General features: G+C 55.2%; 1 protein-coding gene across 1 annotated transcript in view; it reads right to left on the reverse strand.

Annotated features, from left to right (window-relative positions):
- Window positions 1-7,015, reverse strand: part of LOC120388929 (serine/threonine-protein phosphatase 5) — a 43,818-nt gene extending 36,803 nt beyond the window's left edge. The window contains exon 1 of the mRNA XM_039511052.1: window positions 6,780-7,015. Within this exon, the coding sequence (XP_039366986.1) occupies window positions 6,780-6,900 (121 nt within the window). The 5' untranslated portion in view covers window positions 6,901-7,015. The remainder of the gene's footprint in view (window positions 1-6,779) is intronic.
- Window positions 7,016-16,700: the final 9,685 nt, after the last annotated feature.

A 16,700-nucleotide genomic window follows, 5' to 3' on the forward strand; every position in this document is an offset into this window, starting at 1 on the left:
GACTCCTGCACTTAGGAAGGAAGAATCCCATGCACTGCTACAGGCTGGGGACCAACTGGCTAAGCAGCAGTTCTGCAGAAAAGGACCTGGGGATTACAGTGGATGAGAAGCTGGATATGAGTCAGCAGTGTGCCCTTGTTGGACAAATTGGAGAGAGTCCAGTACAGGGCAACAAAAATTATTAGGGGGCTGGGGCTCATGATTTATGAGAAAAGGCTGAGTGAACTGGGGTTATTTAGTCTGCAGAAGAGAAGAGTGAGAGGGGATTTGATAGCAGCCTTCAACTACCTGAAGGGGGGTTCCAAAGAGGATGGAGCTCGGCTGTTTTCAGTGGTGGCAGATGACAGAACAAGAAGCAACGGTCTCAAGTTGCAGTGGGGGAGGTCTAGGTTGGATATTAGGAAACACTATTTCGCTAGGAGGGTGGTGAAGCACTGGAATGGGTTACCCAGGGAGGTGGTGGAATCTCCAGCCTTAGAGGTTTTTAAGGCCCGGCTTGACAAAGCCCTGGCTGGGATGATTTAGTTGGTGTTGGTCCTACTTTGAGCAGGGGGTTGGACTAGATACCTCCTGAGGTCTCTTCCAACCCTGATAGTCTATGATTCTATAATACCTCTCTCTTGTACAGCACTTTTTATCCCTAGATCTCAAAGCGTTTCCCAATCCTTAGCGTACATACTCCCACAACACCCCAATGCGGCACAGCCCGGAGAGGCAAAGTGACTTTCCAAGGTTACACAGGGAGACTGTGGCAGCACAGGGAACTAGGCCTGCATCTCTACAGTCCTAAACTAGAGTGCCACGATCAGTGGGCCATCCTTCCTCTACACACGTTTAACCTCGACCATTAGACCATGGAACTCAAGGGGACCAGTCACAACGCGTGGAACTTTGTGTGTGCAGTATAGGGGCTTCACGTCTAGTAAAGACATACCTGATCAAGTGATCTCACCAGATGCTAAGCCAGGTGATATACTTTCCTATTTCTGCTCTCCATATTTTGGTTAGACACGAGTAAAAGCATTTTTTAGAAGTGCTACCAGCAAGAGCCAAATCGCTGACTGATGGGGAAGAACGTACTGCTCTGATCATTGCATGTTCCTCTGAAGCAGCTGGTGCTGAGCACTGCGGAGAGATGGGAAACTGGAACTACCCCCCATTGGGTCTGATCCAGTTTGGCACGTCCTTTGTTCCTAGAGTCAGTGGCGGTGACAGGGTGTGTTTAAGTTCCAGGACAGGAAGTGCAGACTTCCTCATAGTCCTCCATCCTGCCTCGGAGGGATCATATCTAGAGGTAAGAGCGGTACCTGGGGTTGGGGACATGACTTCCAGCCTCCTCCTGAAGGGCTGCCTGCAGAGAGGATGGTTAAAGTGATAAAGAAATGACTGACCGAGCAAGGAAGAAAGGAGGCTCTCTCCTGCTGAAAAGCTCTCCAAGCTGGGGAGATGGGGTCTCTTTAGCACAAGGCCAGCCAGACACTCCCATGGACAGAAATTCAGGCCTAAGGACAAGCAGCCTTAACGAACTCACACACATGGCCTACTCCAAGAGGGTTGTGGTTGCTCTCAGACTGGACATTAACCCCTCCTAATACAGAAAGAGGGAAGTTAAGCAAAGCAACAATCAAGTTAAAGTATTTCTTCAGGCGGCTCCCAGCTGGCAGGGCACAGCCAGGCTCTTCCTGTTTATGCCAAAGAAACAGGCCAGGCTGCTTCTGAAGCATTCAGAACCAAGCCACAAGGTGGGAACCTATGGGAACCAGTGCCCTGTTTGCGACACCCATCCGCAATGTCTTCCCTCTCCCGCCAGTCGCTTGCTCCAATAATGTATTTCATCTCACTCACTATTAAGCTCGGCTCCACAAATCCTCCCCTGAGGGAATATGCCCTCTGTTGCATCAGACGGTACTTCCCTTTCCTCACCTCAGGACTTGTCTACACATGAAAGTCACTCTCGAATTAGGTAGGGTGTGAATTTAAAGCAGAACAGCCATTCAGGAATAACTCCATGTGTGCACACATCTTATCCAAGATCAAGAGGGCCTTGCTCTGGTTTGGCTTAATCCATTTCCAAAACAGACTAAGCTAATTTGGAAAAAGGCACTTTTATTCCAGAATAAGAACTTGTCTACGTAAGATACTTTGCAATAAGGTAGGATGTGAATTTAAAACAGAATAGCTACTCCAGGATAACTGTGCGTGTGGATGGTCTTATTCTGGAATAAGGATTTGTCTACACAAAAATGTTGCACTGGTTTAACTTATATCTGATTTTAAACCAGTTTAGTTAAACCAGTGCATACTGCCGTGTGGATGTTTGATTTAAGAGGGGCTTACTTCTGGTTAATTTAAACTGATTCTTAACCAATTTAAGATCAACTGAAATAAGCCTGGTTTAAATGGAAATAAGTGTGTCCACACACAGGGTTTTCACTGGTTTTATTTTAAACTGATTCAACCATGGAGTTATTCCAGAATAGCGCCATATGTAGACAAACCCTGTGACACATCGTCTCCTCTAACACTAACTCCATCAACAGATCAGATCGTTATGCTAATCACTTCAGCTGAACACTTTCCCTCCCACCCCACACACACATCCTGAGGCCCTTTGCTAGCTCAGCCTCTCTTACTCTGATTTAATACCCCAGTGATGGGTATCAGGGAATATCTACACATCAAAAGTGAATCACTAAGTGTGACAGCACAGTTACAGCAGTACAACCCTATTGTGTGGACACACTTACATCAGTATAAATATGTGCTTAGACCAATATAGTTTATTCTCCTAAGTGATCCTGGTGTAACTGCTTCTGCAATAGGGCTTGCACTGGTGTAATTATTTCAGTTAACAAAAAACAATCACTTCCCAAGTCACAATAATTATACCCATAAAACTTTCCTGTGTAGAGCAGACCTCAGCAGTTAGAAGAGGGAACTCGGAACTGGAACTCCTGGCTTCTACTCTCAGATCTGCTACAGACTGCCTGGGTGACCCCGAACAAGTCACCTCCCCTGCCCCATGCCTCAGTTTCCCCAGCTGTGAAATTAGGATGCCCAGGGGGATGTAGCGGCGAATTAACAAATCCTTGCAAACTGCTTGGAGATCCTGGATAAAAAGCAAGAGAAGGGGGAAAGCATTTGCTCTGAAACCATAATGCCCTTTCTGTTGGTACCCTTGCAAACGGAGCTGAGTGTGTAGGGCAGTGTGCTTCCACTGCTGGCATGAGGCCTCTGCCCTGAACGTAACAACAAATAGCAGCGATGGTGATAATCCTGAGCTCTTCTCCAGCACTTTTCAGCAGTAGCTCTCAGAATGCTGTACAGAGCAGAGCAATATCATTATCCCCGTTTTACAGATAGGGAAACTGAAACGCAGAGCAGGGATGCATCCTGCTCACAGTCACCCCACACACCACTGGCAGAGCCAGGAACACAAACCAGAAAAGCAGACTTTGACTCCCTCAGGGAACTGATGGGCAGGATCCCGTGGGAGAACAACATGATGGGGAAAGGAGTCCAGGAGAGCTGGCTGTATATTAAAGAATCTTTATTGAGGTTGCAGGAAAAAAACATCCCGAAGTGTAGAAAATACAGGTCTGTCGCAACTTATGCGCATTTAACATGCGCGATTTCAGCTTTACGCTGAAGGGCCGGAGTCTGAGGGGGTGGGCATAGCTTCAAGTGGAAGAGGCGTGGCCTAAAGATTTAAAGGTCCTGGGGCACCAGCTGTGGCTGGGAGACCCAGGGCCTTTAAATCACCCAGGGGGCTCCCAGCTGCAAAGGCAGCTGGTAGCCCCTGGAGCGAACTAAAGGGCCCGAGGCTCCAGCCACCATGGAGCACCGGGCCCTTTAAATGCCAGCCCCAACCCGGCTGCCAAAGCTGCGGGCGGGATATAAAGGGCTCCTCCAGACTCCTCACCGCGGCAGGAAGCCCGGTGGAGCCCTTTAAATCCTGCCGCAGCTCCGGCTGCCAAGCTGCGGGCCAGCATTTAAAGGGCTCCTCTGGGCTCCCCGCGGCGGCGGGAAGCCTGGTGGAGCCCTTTAAACCCCGCCCGCAGTTCCGGCGGCGGGGCTGGGGCCAGCATTTAAAGGGTTCCACTGGGCTCCCCGCGGCAGCGGGAAGCCTGGTAGAACCCTTTAAATCCCGCCCGCAGCTCCGGTGGCCGGGCCGGGGCGGCATTTAAAGGGCTCCTCTGGGCTCCCCACGGCAGTGGGAGCCAGGAGGAGCCCTTTAAATGCCACCCTAGTCCTGCCACCGGAGCTGCGGGCGGGATTTAAAGGGCTCAGGGATATAATTTTCAGTATACGCAGTTTTCGCTTTACACGATAACTGCAGAACAGAACCCCCGCGTATGATAAGACTTACCTGTAGTAACTAAGGCAGGCGACCAGCTTGGCTTAACAGTGAAATCCTTGCTGATTTTAAACGCAAAAAAGAAGCTTAAAAGAAGTGGAAGACTGGACAAATGACCACGGAGAAGTATAAAAATATTGCTCGGGCATGCAGGACTGAAATCAGGAAGGCCAAATCACACTTGGAGTTGCGGCTAGCAAGAGATGTTAAGAGTAACAAAAAGGTTTATTCAGGTATGTTAGCAACAAGAAGAAAGTCAAGGGGCCAGTCAGCCTCACCTCAGCCCCTGGAAAAATCATGGAGCAGGTCCTCAAGGAATCAATTCTGAAGCACTTAGAGGAAAGGAAAGTGATCAGGAACAGTCAGCATGGATTCACCCAGGGCAAGTCGTGCCTGACTAACCTAACTGCCTTCTATGATGAGATAACTGGCTCTGTGGATGAGGGGAAAGCAGCGGACGTGTTATTCCTTGACTTGAGCAAAGATTTTCATACGGTCTCCCACAGTATTCTTGCCAGCAAGTTAAAGAAGTATGGGCTGGATGAATAGACTATAAGGTGGATAGAAAGCTGGCTAGATCGTTGGGCTCAACGAGTCGTGATCAATGGCTCCATGTCTAGTTGGCAGCCAGTTTCAAGCGGAGTGCCCCAAGGGTCGGTCCTGGGGCCTGGTTTTGTTCAATATCTTCATTAATGATCTGGAGGACGGCATGGACTGCACCCTCAACAAGTTTGCAGATGACACTAAACTTGGAGGAGTGGTAGATACGCTGGAGGGTAGGGATCGGATACAGAGGGACCTAGACAAATTAGAGGATTGGGCCAAAAGAAACCTGATGAGGTTCAACAAGGACAAGTGCAGAGTCCTGCACTTAGGACAGAAGAATCCCATGCACCGCTACAGGCTGGGGACCGACTGGCTAAACAGCAGTTCTGCAGAAAAGGACCTGGGGATTACAGTGGACGAGAAGCTGGATATGAGTCAGCAGTGTGCCCTTGTTGCCAAGACGGCCAACGGCATATTGAGCTGTATTAGTAGGAGCATTGCCAGCTCCTACTAATATCCAGAGAGGATATTCCCCTCTATTCAACACTGGTGAGGCCTCATCTGGAGTATTGCGTCCAGTTTTGGGGCCCCCACTACAGAAAGGATGTGGACAAATTGGAAAGAGTTCAGAGGAGGGCAAAGAAAATGATCAGGGGGCTGGAGCACATGACTTATGTGGAGACGCTGAGGGAACTGGGATTGTTTAGTCTGCAGAAGAGAAGAATGAGGGAGGATTTGATAGCTGCTTTCAGCTACCTGAAGGGGGGCTCCAAAGAGGCTGGATCTAGGCTGTTCTCAGTGGTGGCAGATGACAGAACAAGGAGCAATGGTCTCAAGTTGCAGTGGGGGAGGTCTAGGTTGGATATTAGGAAACACTATTGCACTAGGAGGTTGGTGAAGCACTGGAATGGATTCCCTAGGGAGGCGGTGGAATCTCCTTCCTTAGAGGTTTTTAAGGCCCGGCTTGACAAAGCCCTGGCTGGGATGATTTAGTTGGGGACTGGTCCTGCTTTGAGCAGGGGGTTGGACTAGATACCTCCTGAGGTCCCTTCCGACCCTGCTATTCTATGATTCTAGGAGTTAATCCCCTGCACTAATGACTAGACCCCACAAGTCTCCCAGTTCTATCCATCCCACATAAGGCATGCATTTTTAACAGTGACGGTAAACCACCTTTGGAGCAAGTTACCAAGGGTCGTGGTGGATTCTCCAAGATGGGATGGGTTTACATAAGAACAGCCACACTGGGTCAGACCAAAGGTCCATCTAGGCCAGTATCCTGTCTTCCAACAGTGGCCAATGCCAGGTTTCTAAGAGATCTGCTCTGGGAATTATCTGGGGCAGTTCTCTGGCCTGTGCTGCATGGGGGGGGGGGGGGGTCAGACTAGATGATCTGTTCCCTGCTGGCCTTGGAATCCATGACTAGAACGCAGGAGCCCCAAGTCCCACTCCCCTTCTCTAGCCACTAGACTAGACCTACCACCTTCTCTGCTCCCCACATAGGACTCACTCTCTGGTAGCCCCTCCCCCACAGCTAGCAGGACCCTCCCACCATCATCCCTCCCACATGCCCCTTGGTTCCCCATCTAGCTGCCCCCTCCCTACAATGGCTCCCTGTGTGCCAGCCCCCTCCCTGCTATAGCTCTCCGCTATGTCAACCCATCTGGCAGCCCCTCCCCCAATGGTTCCATATCTGGCAGCCCCTCCCCCCTCGACTCCCCCTAATGGCTCCGTATCTGGCAACCCTCCCCCAGCTCCCGCCAATGGCTCCATATCTGGCAGCCCCTCCCCCCCCAACTCCCGCCAATGGCTCCATATCTGGCAGCCCCTCCCGGCTCCCCCAATAGCTCCTTATCTGGCAGCCCCTCCCCGCTACCTTTGAAGAACTCGTTGGCCTGGCTCTTGAGGGCCTCCGCCCGGTCCAGCGCCCCGGCCTCCCCCTCCCGGGGGGGCCGCCCGAGGCCGCCGCTCTGCTCCGCCCGCTCTCCCTCCGCCATCGCCGGGCCGTAAAGCGACCCTGGCAACCGCGCGCACCCAACCGCCCCGCCGAGCGCTGCCGCAAACAGCAGGGGGGAGGGGCCGCGAGGGGTGTCGCAAACGTGCGCGCGCGCGCTGAGGCGCCGGGCCCCTCTGTCAGCGAGGGGGCGGGGCTCGGAGCTCAGCCATAGAGAGGCGGGGGGAGCGAGGGAAGGGCGACTCCGCACCATAGAGTCCAGGGAAGGGGGGGCTAGAGTGCCCATGCCCCCCCAAGGCTCCATTGGGCAGTGCCCAGTGGGACGTGATTGGGCATCACCTGGACCGGGGGGAGGGGCATGGTTGGGCAGCACCCGGGGGAGGAGGCGTGATTGGGCGGCACCATTGGCTGGCACCAAGGGAGGGAGCAATGATTGGGCAGCACCTGGGGGAGGAGGCGTGATTGGGCGGCATCAGGGGGGCACATGATTGGATGACATCAAGGTGGAGACACGTGATTGGGCAGCACGGGGGGACCAGGCCAGCACATGGCATGGTTATGACTGGGTGGCACCAAGGGAAAATCTCTGAGCCCACATGGGGGGTGCCCGCCCTCCCCGAGTCCTGTCCTGGGGCGCGTGGCCATGGGGCCACAGGACCTCAGCAGGTGCAGCGAGATCCAGCGAGATCCAGCGTGCGGCCCCATCCCAAAGCACCTGGCTTTGATGAGTGCCATGGGCTCGGAGCTGATGCAGAGCGAAGCTTGGGGCTGTCGTCCCCTGAATGAGCCCCCCCAGCCTGAGAGCTCTGCTGAGGACGTGCGGCCATGCTGAATACTGCAAGCCCCCATCTGCTGCACGGGATCATTCCCCCACAGCATCTATTCTGGAGTAATAATAATATCATCCCTAGCTCTTATCTAGTGCTTTTCACGGGTACATCTCAAAGCACTTTGCAGAGGAGGTCAAGATCATCATCCCTATTTTACAGATGGGGAAACTGAGGCACAGAGTGAGACAGTGACTTGCCCAGGATCACCCAGTCGTGGAGCCAGGATCAGAATCCAAGTGCCCTGAGTCTCAGTCCAGTGCTCAACGTGCTAGGCCACGCTGCTAGATATCACTGGACCTGCCCCTGGGGCTCTGACCACAGACGTTAGGCTCTTTCCATGATCATCTAGACCCAATCGTCAGGTGCTCAGGGTAAACCTGCATCTTGACCCGCCTCCCCAGGAAGTTCTCCAAGGGGAGCGTTTTCAGTAGCGTGGGTCATTTGGGAACCATCTAGGGAGCTGAGAACCCAGAGCTGGTGGTTAGCCATGGTCATGTTGTGCAAGGGACCAAGAGAGGGGTGCAGGGTAAGAGGTTCTGGCAGCTGCTCCTCATTACCTTCTCTGTGGCTCATGCATCCTGAAAACAGTGCACAGAGCCAGGGTCCTTTATGCTCATTTTGAGGGTAGAGGTCTGGTCTACACTACAGAGTTAGGTCGACGCAAGGCAGCTTTAGTTGACCCAACTATGGAAGTGTCTACACTAAAATTTTGCTCCCGCCGATGTAACTACCCCGCCGCACCGACTTAATAACTCCGCCTCCACGGGCAATGTAAAAGAGGTTGATGCAGTGTCAGCGTAAAGGGCAAGTGACGAGGGGGACGGAGTGCAGAGGAGCGAGCAGAGGGCGGGGTCTTGGGAGGAGAGGCAGAACAGGGGCGGGGCTTTGGGGGAATGGGCGGCAAGAGGGCGGGGGCTCTGAGAGAAGGGCCAGGGCCTTGGGAGAAGGGGCAGTGCAGGGGGCAGGGCCACAGGAGCCAACTTTCCTTGGTGCCAGTGGGTGCTTGTGCCCCCCGGTCCAGCCCCGACTCCGCCCCGTCCCTGTCCCTCTTGGACCCCTCCCCAAATCACCGCCTCTTCCCTGAGCATGCCACGTTCCTCCTCCTCCCCCCTCCCTCCCAGCGCTTGCCGCGAGAAACAGCTGTTTCGTGGCGCAAGCACTGGGAGGGACACAGGAGAAGCAGAACACAGCAGCGCTCAGGGGATTAGGTGAAGACAGAGCGGAGGCGGAGGTGAGCTGGGGCGGGGCAGGACGAGGTGGGTGCTCCACCCCCGGAGCACTCACGGAGTCAGCGCCACGGTTCGAGCACCAGTGGCCCCCCACTTTTAGGAAGCTTCCACCACTCCTAGTACAGCTATGTCACGGTAGCCCTTCAGTGTAGCCACTACCTGTGCCAATTGGAGGGGTTCTCCCACTCAGCATAGGTAATCCACCTCCCCGAGAGGCAGTAGCTAGGTTAGTGCTGTCTGCTCCAGGGGTTCGGTCGGTATAGCTGCATCTTTTTCAGCTTGGAAAAGAGAAGACTAAGGGGGGATATGATAGAGGTATATAAAATCATGAGTGATGTCGAGAAAGTGGATAAGGAAAAGTTATTTACTTATTCCCATAATACAAGAACTAGGGGTCACCAAATGAAATTAATAGGCAGCAGGTTTAAAACAAATAAAAGAAAGTTCTTCTTCACACAGAGCACAGTCAACTTGTGGAACTCCTTACCTGAGGAGGTTGTGAAGGCTAGGACTAGAACAATGTTTAAAAGTGGACTGGATAAATTCATGGTGGCTAAGTCCATAAATGGCTATTAGCCAGGATGGGTAAGAATGGTGTCCCTAGCCTCTGTTCATCAGAGGATGGAGATGGATGGCAGGAGAGAGATCACTTGATCATTGCCTGTTAGGTTCACTCCCTCTGGGGCACCTGGCATTGGCCACTGTCGGTAGACAGATACTGGGCTAGATGGACCTTTGGTCTGATCCGGTACGGCCATTCTTATGTTCTTATGTTCTTATCTCTCGAGTGTGGATTTTTTATCCCCCTGAGGGACATAGCTATCCCAATCAGGGCCGGCTCCAGACCCCAGCGCGCCAAGCTTGCGCTTGGGGCGGCGTCCCGCGGGAGGGCGGCAGGCGGCTCCGGTGGACCTCCCGCAGACGTGCCTGCAGAGGGTCCGCTGGTCCCATGGCTCCGGTGGAGCATCCACAGGCGTGCCTGCGGGAGGTCCACCGGAGCCGCGGGACCAGCGGACCCTCCGCAGGCACGTCTGCGGGAGGTCCACCGGAGCCGCGGGACCTGCGACCGCTACAGCGCCCCCCATGGCGTGCCGCCCTGCTTGGGGCGGCGGAAATCCTAGAGCCGCCCCTGATCCCAATATACATTTCTAGTGTCGACGGGGCCAGATTCACAGCTGCACTGCTGTTCAGGGAACAGAAAGCATCTCTGGGGAGAAGCTGGTAAGCATGTTTTCTTTCATAATGCGAACATGCCGAACCTGAAAATGATGCGCGCCACGGTGAATGGAAACCGCAAATTGGCCACCGTTTGGGAAATAAACAGCAAGTAGGGGGGAGGTATCAGTGTGGAATAGGCTCCCCAGTTGGAATGCTGCGCTATCCGCAAACCCTCTGTTGAAGGTCATTCTCACGTCTTTCTCTTCCCACGCACTTGAGTTGTGTTGGTGTTTCTCGGGAATCAGGGCCCGCGGCAGAGCTAGTCCCCAGATAGCCTCATCAGCGCAGCTGGCCAGCAGCAGGCTGCCTGATTGGCCACAAGCAGCCAGCAGGCTGGCTCTTAAGCCAGCAGCCTCTTGGTGGCTTCTTAATGCTCCTGTCTACCCCTGTGCCTGCTCCTGTGTGACCAGGTTGCTCCTGCCCCGGCCTTGCACCCAGCCCGGCCTCTGTCCTGCCCCTGCCTTGAACCCCTGGTTGCCTGTTACCCTGCTCGCTCCAGTTCCTGCCCTCCGGTTCGACCCTTAGATCTGGATACTGGATAGTGACTCTGACTCTGACCTCAACCCCAGAGAAAGAGAATTCAGCGCTGGGGATGGGCCGGGCCCTGGGGGATTCTGGGTAACAGGGAATGGGGCGCTGGGGACTGGCAGGGCCCTGGGGGATTCTGGGGAATGGGGAATGGGGCACTGGGGATGGGCAGGGCCCTGGAGGATTCTGGGTAACAGGGAATGGGGCGCTGGGGATGGGCAGGGCCCTGGGGGATTCTGGGGAATGGGGCGCTGGGGATGGGCAGGGCCCTCGGGGATTCTGGGTAACAGGGAATGGGGTGCTGGGGACGGGCAGGGCCCTGGGAGATTATGGGGAATGGGGAATGGGGTGCTGGGGACAGACAGGGCCCTGGGGGATACCTGGTAACTGGGAATGGGGCGCTGGGGACAGACAGGGCCCTGGGGGATTCTGGGTAACAGGGAATGGGGTGCTGGGATGGGCAGGGCCCTGGGGGATTATGGGTAACTGGGAATGGGGCACTGGGGATGGGCAGGGCTCTGGGGGATTTTGGATAACAGAGAATGGGGCCCTGGGGACAGGCAGGGCCCTGGGGGATTCTTGGTAACGGGGAATGGGGCACTGGGGACAGGCAGGGCCCTGGAGGATTCTGGGTAACAGGGAATGGGGCACTGTGGCTTGGCAGGGGGGTGGGACCTAGCATGAGTCTGTCTCAGAGCTGTGATTGGAACCCAGGAGTCCGAGTGCTTGCACCACTGCCCCGCGCTTTCCTGATGCTGCGCACAGACTCCCCTGCAGGCTGGGCAGGCTCTACTCTGCCCCAGGGCCCCCCTGTTGTTTCCAGTGTCCTCAACACAACCCCTTCCCCCCGCCCCAGCCACACGGGCACCTCTGCCCTGTGACGGGATGTGAGCGCGGCATCCCGCCTGTCCTGGCCCCACAGCGTTCCGTCCCGGGCCAGAACCAGGGCGTGGAGATGGGTGTGTTCATATGAACCCACTTGGAAAAGCCAGCGCTAGGGGGTGAAGAAAGAATTGGTACAGGGAGAGAGATGGGGGGCGGGGGCAGGAGGAAAGGTGTTTTCAGTGGCTGTTGCTGGATTTGAACACCAGGTGCCACTAAGCGTCCGCCAGCCAGGGCTCAGTCCTTCTGTAGGGTCCAGCAGAAGTCACTTCCGCCAGAGGGCGTCTGTGCCTGAGGCGTGCAGGGCAGAGTGTGAGCATGGGTGTGATGGAGCGTGAGTGTGATCATGGGAGATGGTTTGTTTGCGTGTGTGAGAGAGAAAGTGTGCATGTGATTGTGTGTGACAGCTTGTGTGTCTGTGTGATGGAGTGTGCGCGTGTATGTGTGTGAGATACAACAGGTGCGTGATCGAGCGTGTGCATGTGTGATTGTGCGTGCAAGAGAGTGGGGCTGATTATGTGTGACAGCTTGTGTGTGTGATGGAGTGTGCTCGTGTATGTGTGTGAGATACAACAGGTGCATGATCGAGCGTGTTTTGTGCGTGATTGAGCACGTGTGGGTGTGATCATGTATGCTGTGAGAAAGTTGTGTGATAGAGCATGTGTGTGTGAGCGTGTGTGGCAGAGCACATGCCTGTGACCATGGGTACATGTCTACAACAGACCACGCCAGGTGTCCGTAGTGATGTGGCTAAAGAAAAGGCGACTGGCTTGTAGCGTCCCCTGCACCCTCCCAGAGCAGCTCTTGGGCGCTGGCTCCCAGCTGGGAGGGGGCTGAGGACGCGGGTTTGACCCCTTCTTTCTGTTATTCGTTTGCAACAGAGGGGCAAAAAAGGCCAAGTTAGCCGGCTTCTACCACAGCGACAGCTGGGGACCCGAGTCGGGAGGCCCCTGTCGGAGCCATTGCATGTTTAGTGAAGGAAAACATCCTCCCTTATCCCTGCAGTGAACCTGCCGACCGGAGTGGGGCTGGGAGGGTGTGTGTGTGGGGGGGTGTTGGTTTGGGGGCTTTGTGCAGTTTAGCGAGGGGAAATTATCAAGCTTGGAAGGGAAAGTCAGTTGGCAGTCTTGGAAGTGTGGAGCATCTACTGCTCCTCCATTTTGTGTGTGTGCGTGTGTGTCCTTTTTGTGTGTGTCCGTGTGTGCGTCTCTAGATATCTATATAGCTGTGTCCGGGTGTGTGTGTGCGTGTGTCTGTGTATCCATGAGTGTCTAGATATCCGTGTCCATGTGTATATCTAGATATGTGTGTAGCTCTGTCTGTGTGTATCCCTGTCTCTGTGTATCTCTGTGTGTCTAGATATCTGTGAATCAGTGCGTGTCTGTGTATCCATTATCAGAGGGGGAGCCGGGTTAGTCTGGATCTGTAAAAGCAGCAAAGAGTCCTGTGGCACTTTATAGACTAACAGACATATTGGAGCATGAGCTTTCGTGGGTGAATACCCACTTCATCGGATGCATGTAGTGGAAATGTCCAGGGGCAGGTATATATATGCAAGCAAGAAGCAGGCTGGAGATAACGAGGTTAGTTCAATCAGGGAGGATGAGGCCCTCTTCTAGCAGTTGAGGTGTGAACACCAAGGGAGGAGAAACTGCTTTTGTAGGTGGCTAGCCATTCACAGCCTTTCTTTAATCCTGAGCTGATGGTGTCAAATTTGCAGATGAACTGAAGCTCAGCAGTTTCTCTTTGAAGTCTGGTCCTGAAGTTTTTTTGCTGCAGGATGACTACCTTTAAATCTGCTATTGTGTGTCCAGGAAGATTGAAGTGTTCTCCTGCCGGTTTTTGTATATTGCCATTCCTAATACCTGATTTGTGTCCATTTATCCTTTTACAGAGGGACTGTCCAGTTTGGCCAATGTACATAGCAGAGGGGCATTGCTGGCACATGATGGCATATATCACATTGGTGGACATGCAGGTGAATGAACCGGTGATGGTGTGGCTCGCTGTCAGTGCTGACCCCAATGCAGCACTAGGGGGCACTGTGCTGCAAGGAGCGGGGCTGGGGTTCAGTAGGGGGCGCTCTCTTGCTGTCAGAGGCTAGGACTCCAGCTTGGAAAAGAGACTAAGGGGGGATATGATAGAGGTATATAAAATCATGAGTGATGTCGAGAAAGTGGATAAGGAAAAGTTATTTACTTATTCCCATAATACAAGAACTAGGGGTCACCAAATGAAATTAATAGGCAGCAGGTTTAAAACAAATAAAAGAAAGTTCTTCTTCACACAGCGCACAGTCAACTTGTGGAACTCCTTACCTGAGGAGGTTGTGAAGGCTAGGACTAGAACAATGTTTAAAAGTGGACTGGATAAATTCATGGTGGCTAAGTCCATAAATGGCTATTAGCTAGGATGGGTAAGAATGGTGTCCCTAGCCTCTGTTCGTCAGAGGATGGAGATGGATGGCAGGAGAGAGATCACTTGATCATTGCCTTTTAGGTTCACTCCCTCTGGGGCACCTGGCATTGGCCACTGTCGGTAGACAGATACTAGGCTAGATGGACCTTTGGTCTGACCCGGTACGGCCATTCTTATGTTCTTATCTCTCGAGTGTGGATTTTTTATCCCCCTGAGGGACATAGCTATCCCAATCAGGGCCAGCTCCAGACCCCAGCGTGCTAAGCGCGCGCTTGGGGCGGCGTCCCGCGGGAGGGCGGCAGGCGGCTCCGGTGGACCTCCTGCAGACGTGCCTGCAGAGGGTCCGCTGGTCCCACAGCTCCGGTGGAGCATCCACAGGCGTGCCTGCGGGAGGTCCACCGGAGCCGCGGGACCAGCAGACCCTCCACAGGCACGTCTGCGGGAGGTCCACCGGAGCCGCGGGACCCGCGACCGCTACAGCGCCCCCCATGGCGTGCCGCCCTGCTTGGGGCGGCGGAAATCCTAGAGCCGCCCCTGATCCCAATATACATTTCTAGTGTAGACGGGGCCAGATTCCCAGCTGCACTGCTGTTCAGGGAACAGAAAACATCTCTGGGAAGAAGCTGGTAAGCATGTTTTCTTTCATAATGCGAACGTGCCGAACCTGAAAATGATGCGCGCCACGCTGAATGGAAACCGCAAATTGGCCACCGTTTGGGAAATAAACAGCAAGTAGGGGGGAGGTATCAGTGTGGAATAGGCTCCCCAGTTGGAATGCTGCGCTATCCGCAAACACAGGGTGTGGTCTCTGTTGAAGGTCATTCTCACGTCTTTCTCTTCCCACGCACTTGAGTTGTGTTGGTGTTTCCCGGAATCAGGGCCTGCGGCAGAGCTAGTCCCCAGGTAGCCTCATCAGCGCAGCTGGCCGGCAGCAGGCTGCCTGATTGGCCACAAGCAGCCAGCAGGCTGGCTCTTAAGCCAGCAGCCTCTTGGTGGCTTCTTAATGCTCCTGTCTACCCCTGTGCCTGCTCCTGTGTGACCAGGTTGCTCCTGCCCCGGCCTTGCACCCAACCCAGCCTCTGTCCTGCCCCTGCCTTAAACCCCTGGTTGCCTGTTACCCTGCTCGCTCCAGTTCCTGCCCTCCGGTTCGACCCTTAGATCTGGATACTGGATAGTGACTCTGACTCTGACCTCAACCCCAGAGAAAGAGAATTCAGCGCTGGGGACGGGCAGGGCCCTGGGGGATTCTGGGTAACAGGGAATGGGGTGCTGGGGATGGGCAGGGCCCTGGGGGATTCTGGGGAATGGGGCACTGGGGATGGGCAGGTCCCTGGAGGATTCTGGGTAACAGGGAATGGGGCGCTGGGGACGGGCAGGGCCCTGGGGGATTCTGGGTAACAGGGAATGGGGCGCTGGGGACGGGCAGGGCCCTGGCGGATTCTGGGTCAATGGGAATGGGGCGCTGGGGACGGGCTGGGCCCTGGGGGATTCTGGGTAACAGGGAATGGGGCGCTGGGGACGGGCAGGGCCCTGGGGGATTCTGGGGAATGGGGAATGGGGCACTGGGGACGGGCAGGGCCCTGGGGGATTCTGGGTAACAGGGAATGGGGCGCTGGGGATGGGCAGGGCCCTGGGGGATTCTGGGTAACTGGGAATGGGGCGCTGGGGACAGACAGGGCCTTGGGGGATTCTGGGTAACAGGGAATGGGGTGCTGGGATGGGCAGGTCCCTGGAGGATTCTGGGTAACAGAGAATGGGGCGCTGGGGACGGGCAGGGCCCTGGGGGATTCTGGGGAATGGGGCGCTGGGGATGGGCAGGGCCCTGGGGGATTCTGGGTAACAGGGATTGGGGTGCTGGGTACGGGCAGGGACCTGGGGGATTATGGGGAATGGGGTGCTGGGGACAGACAGGGCCCTGGGGGATACCTGGTAACTGGGAATGGGGCGCTGGGGACAGACAGGGCCCTGAGGGATTCTGGGTAACAGGGAATGGGGTGCTGGGATGGGCAGGGCCCTAGGGGATTATGGGTAACTGGGAATGGGGCACTGGGGATGGGCAGGGCTCTGGGGGATTTTGGATAACAGAGAATGGGGCCCTGGGGACAGGCAGGGCCCTGGGGGATTCTTGGTAACGGGGAATGGGGCACTGGGGACAGGCAGGGCCCTGGGGGATTCTGGCTAACAGGGAATGGGGCACTGTGGCTTGGCAGGGGGGTGGGACCTAGCATGAGTCTGTCTCAGAGCTGTGATTGAAACCCAGGAGTCCGAGTGCTTGCACCACTGCCCCGCGCTTTCCTGATGCTGCGCACAGACTCCCCTGCAGGCTGGGCAGGCTCTACTCTGCCCCAGGGCCCCCCTGTTGTTTCCAGTGTCCTCAACACAACCCCTTCCCCCCACCCCAGACACACGGGCACCTCTGCCCTGTGACGGGATGTGAGCGCGGCATCCCGCCTGTCCTGGCCCCACAGCGTTCCGTCCCGGGCCAGAACCAGGGCGTGGAGATGGGTGTGTTCATATGAACCCACTTGGAAAAGCCAGCGCTAGGGGGTGAAGAAAGAATTGGTACAGGGAGAGAGATGGGGGGCGGGGGCGGGAGGAAAGGTGTTTTCAGTGGCAGTTGCTGGATTTGAACACCAGGTGCCACTAAGCGTCCGCCAGCCAGGGCTCAGCCCTTCTGTAGGGTCCAGCAGAAGTCACTTCCGCCAGAGGGCGTCTGTGCCTGAGGCGTGCAGGGCAGA

Source organism: Mauremys reevesii, linkage group 22 (genome assembly GCF_016161935.1).
Source record: "Mauremys reevesii isolate NIE-2019 linkage group 22, ASM1616193v1, whole genome shotgun sequence".
NCBI classification, from domain to species: Eukaryota; Metazoa; Chordata; order Testudines; family Geoemydidae; genus Mauremys; species Mauremys reevesii.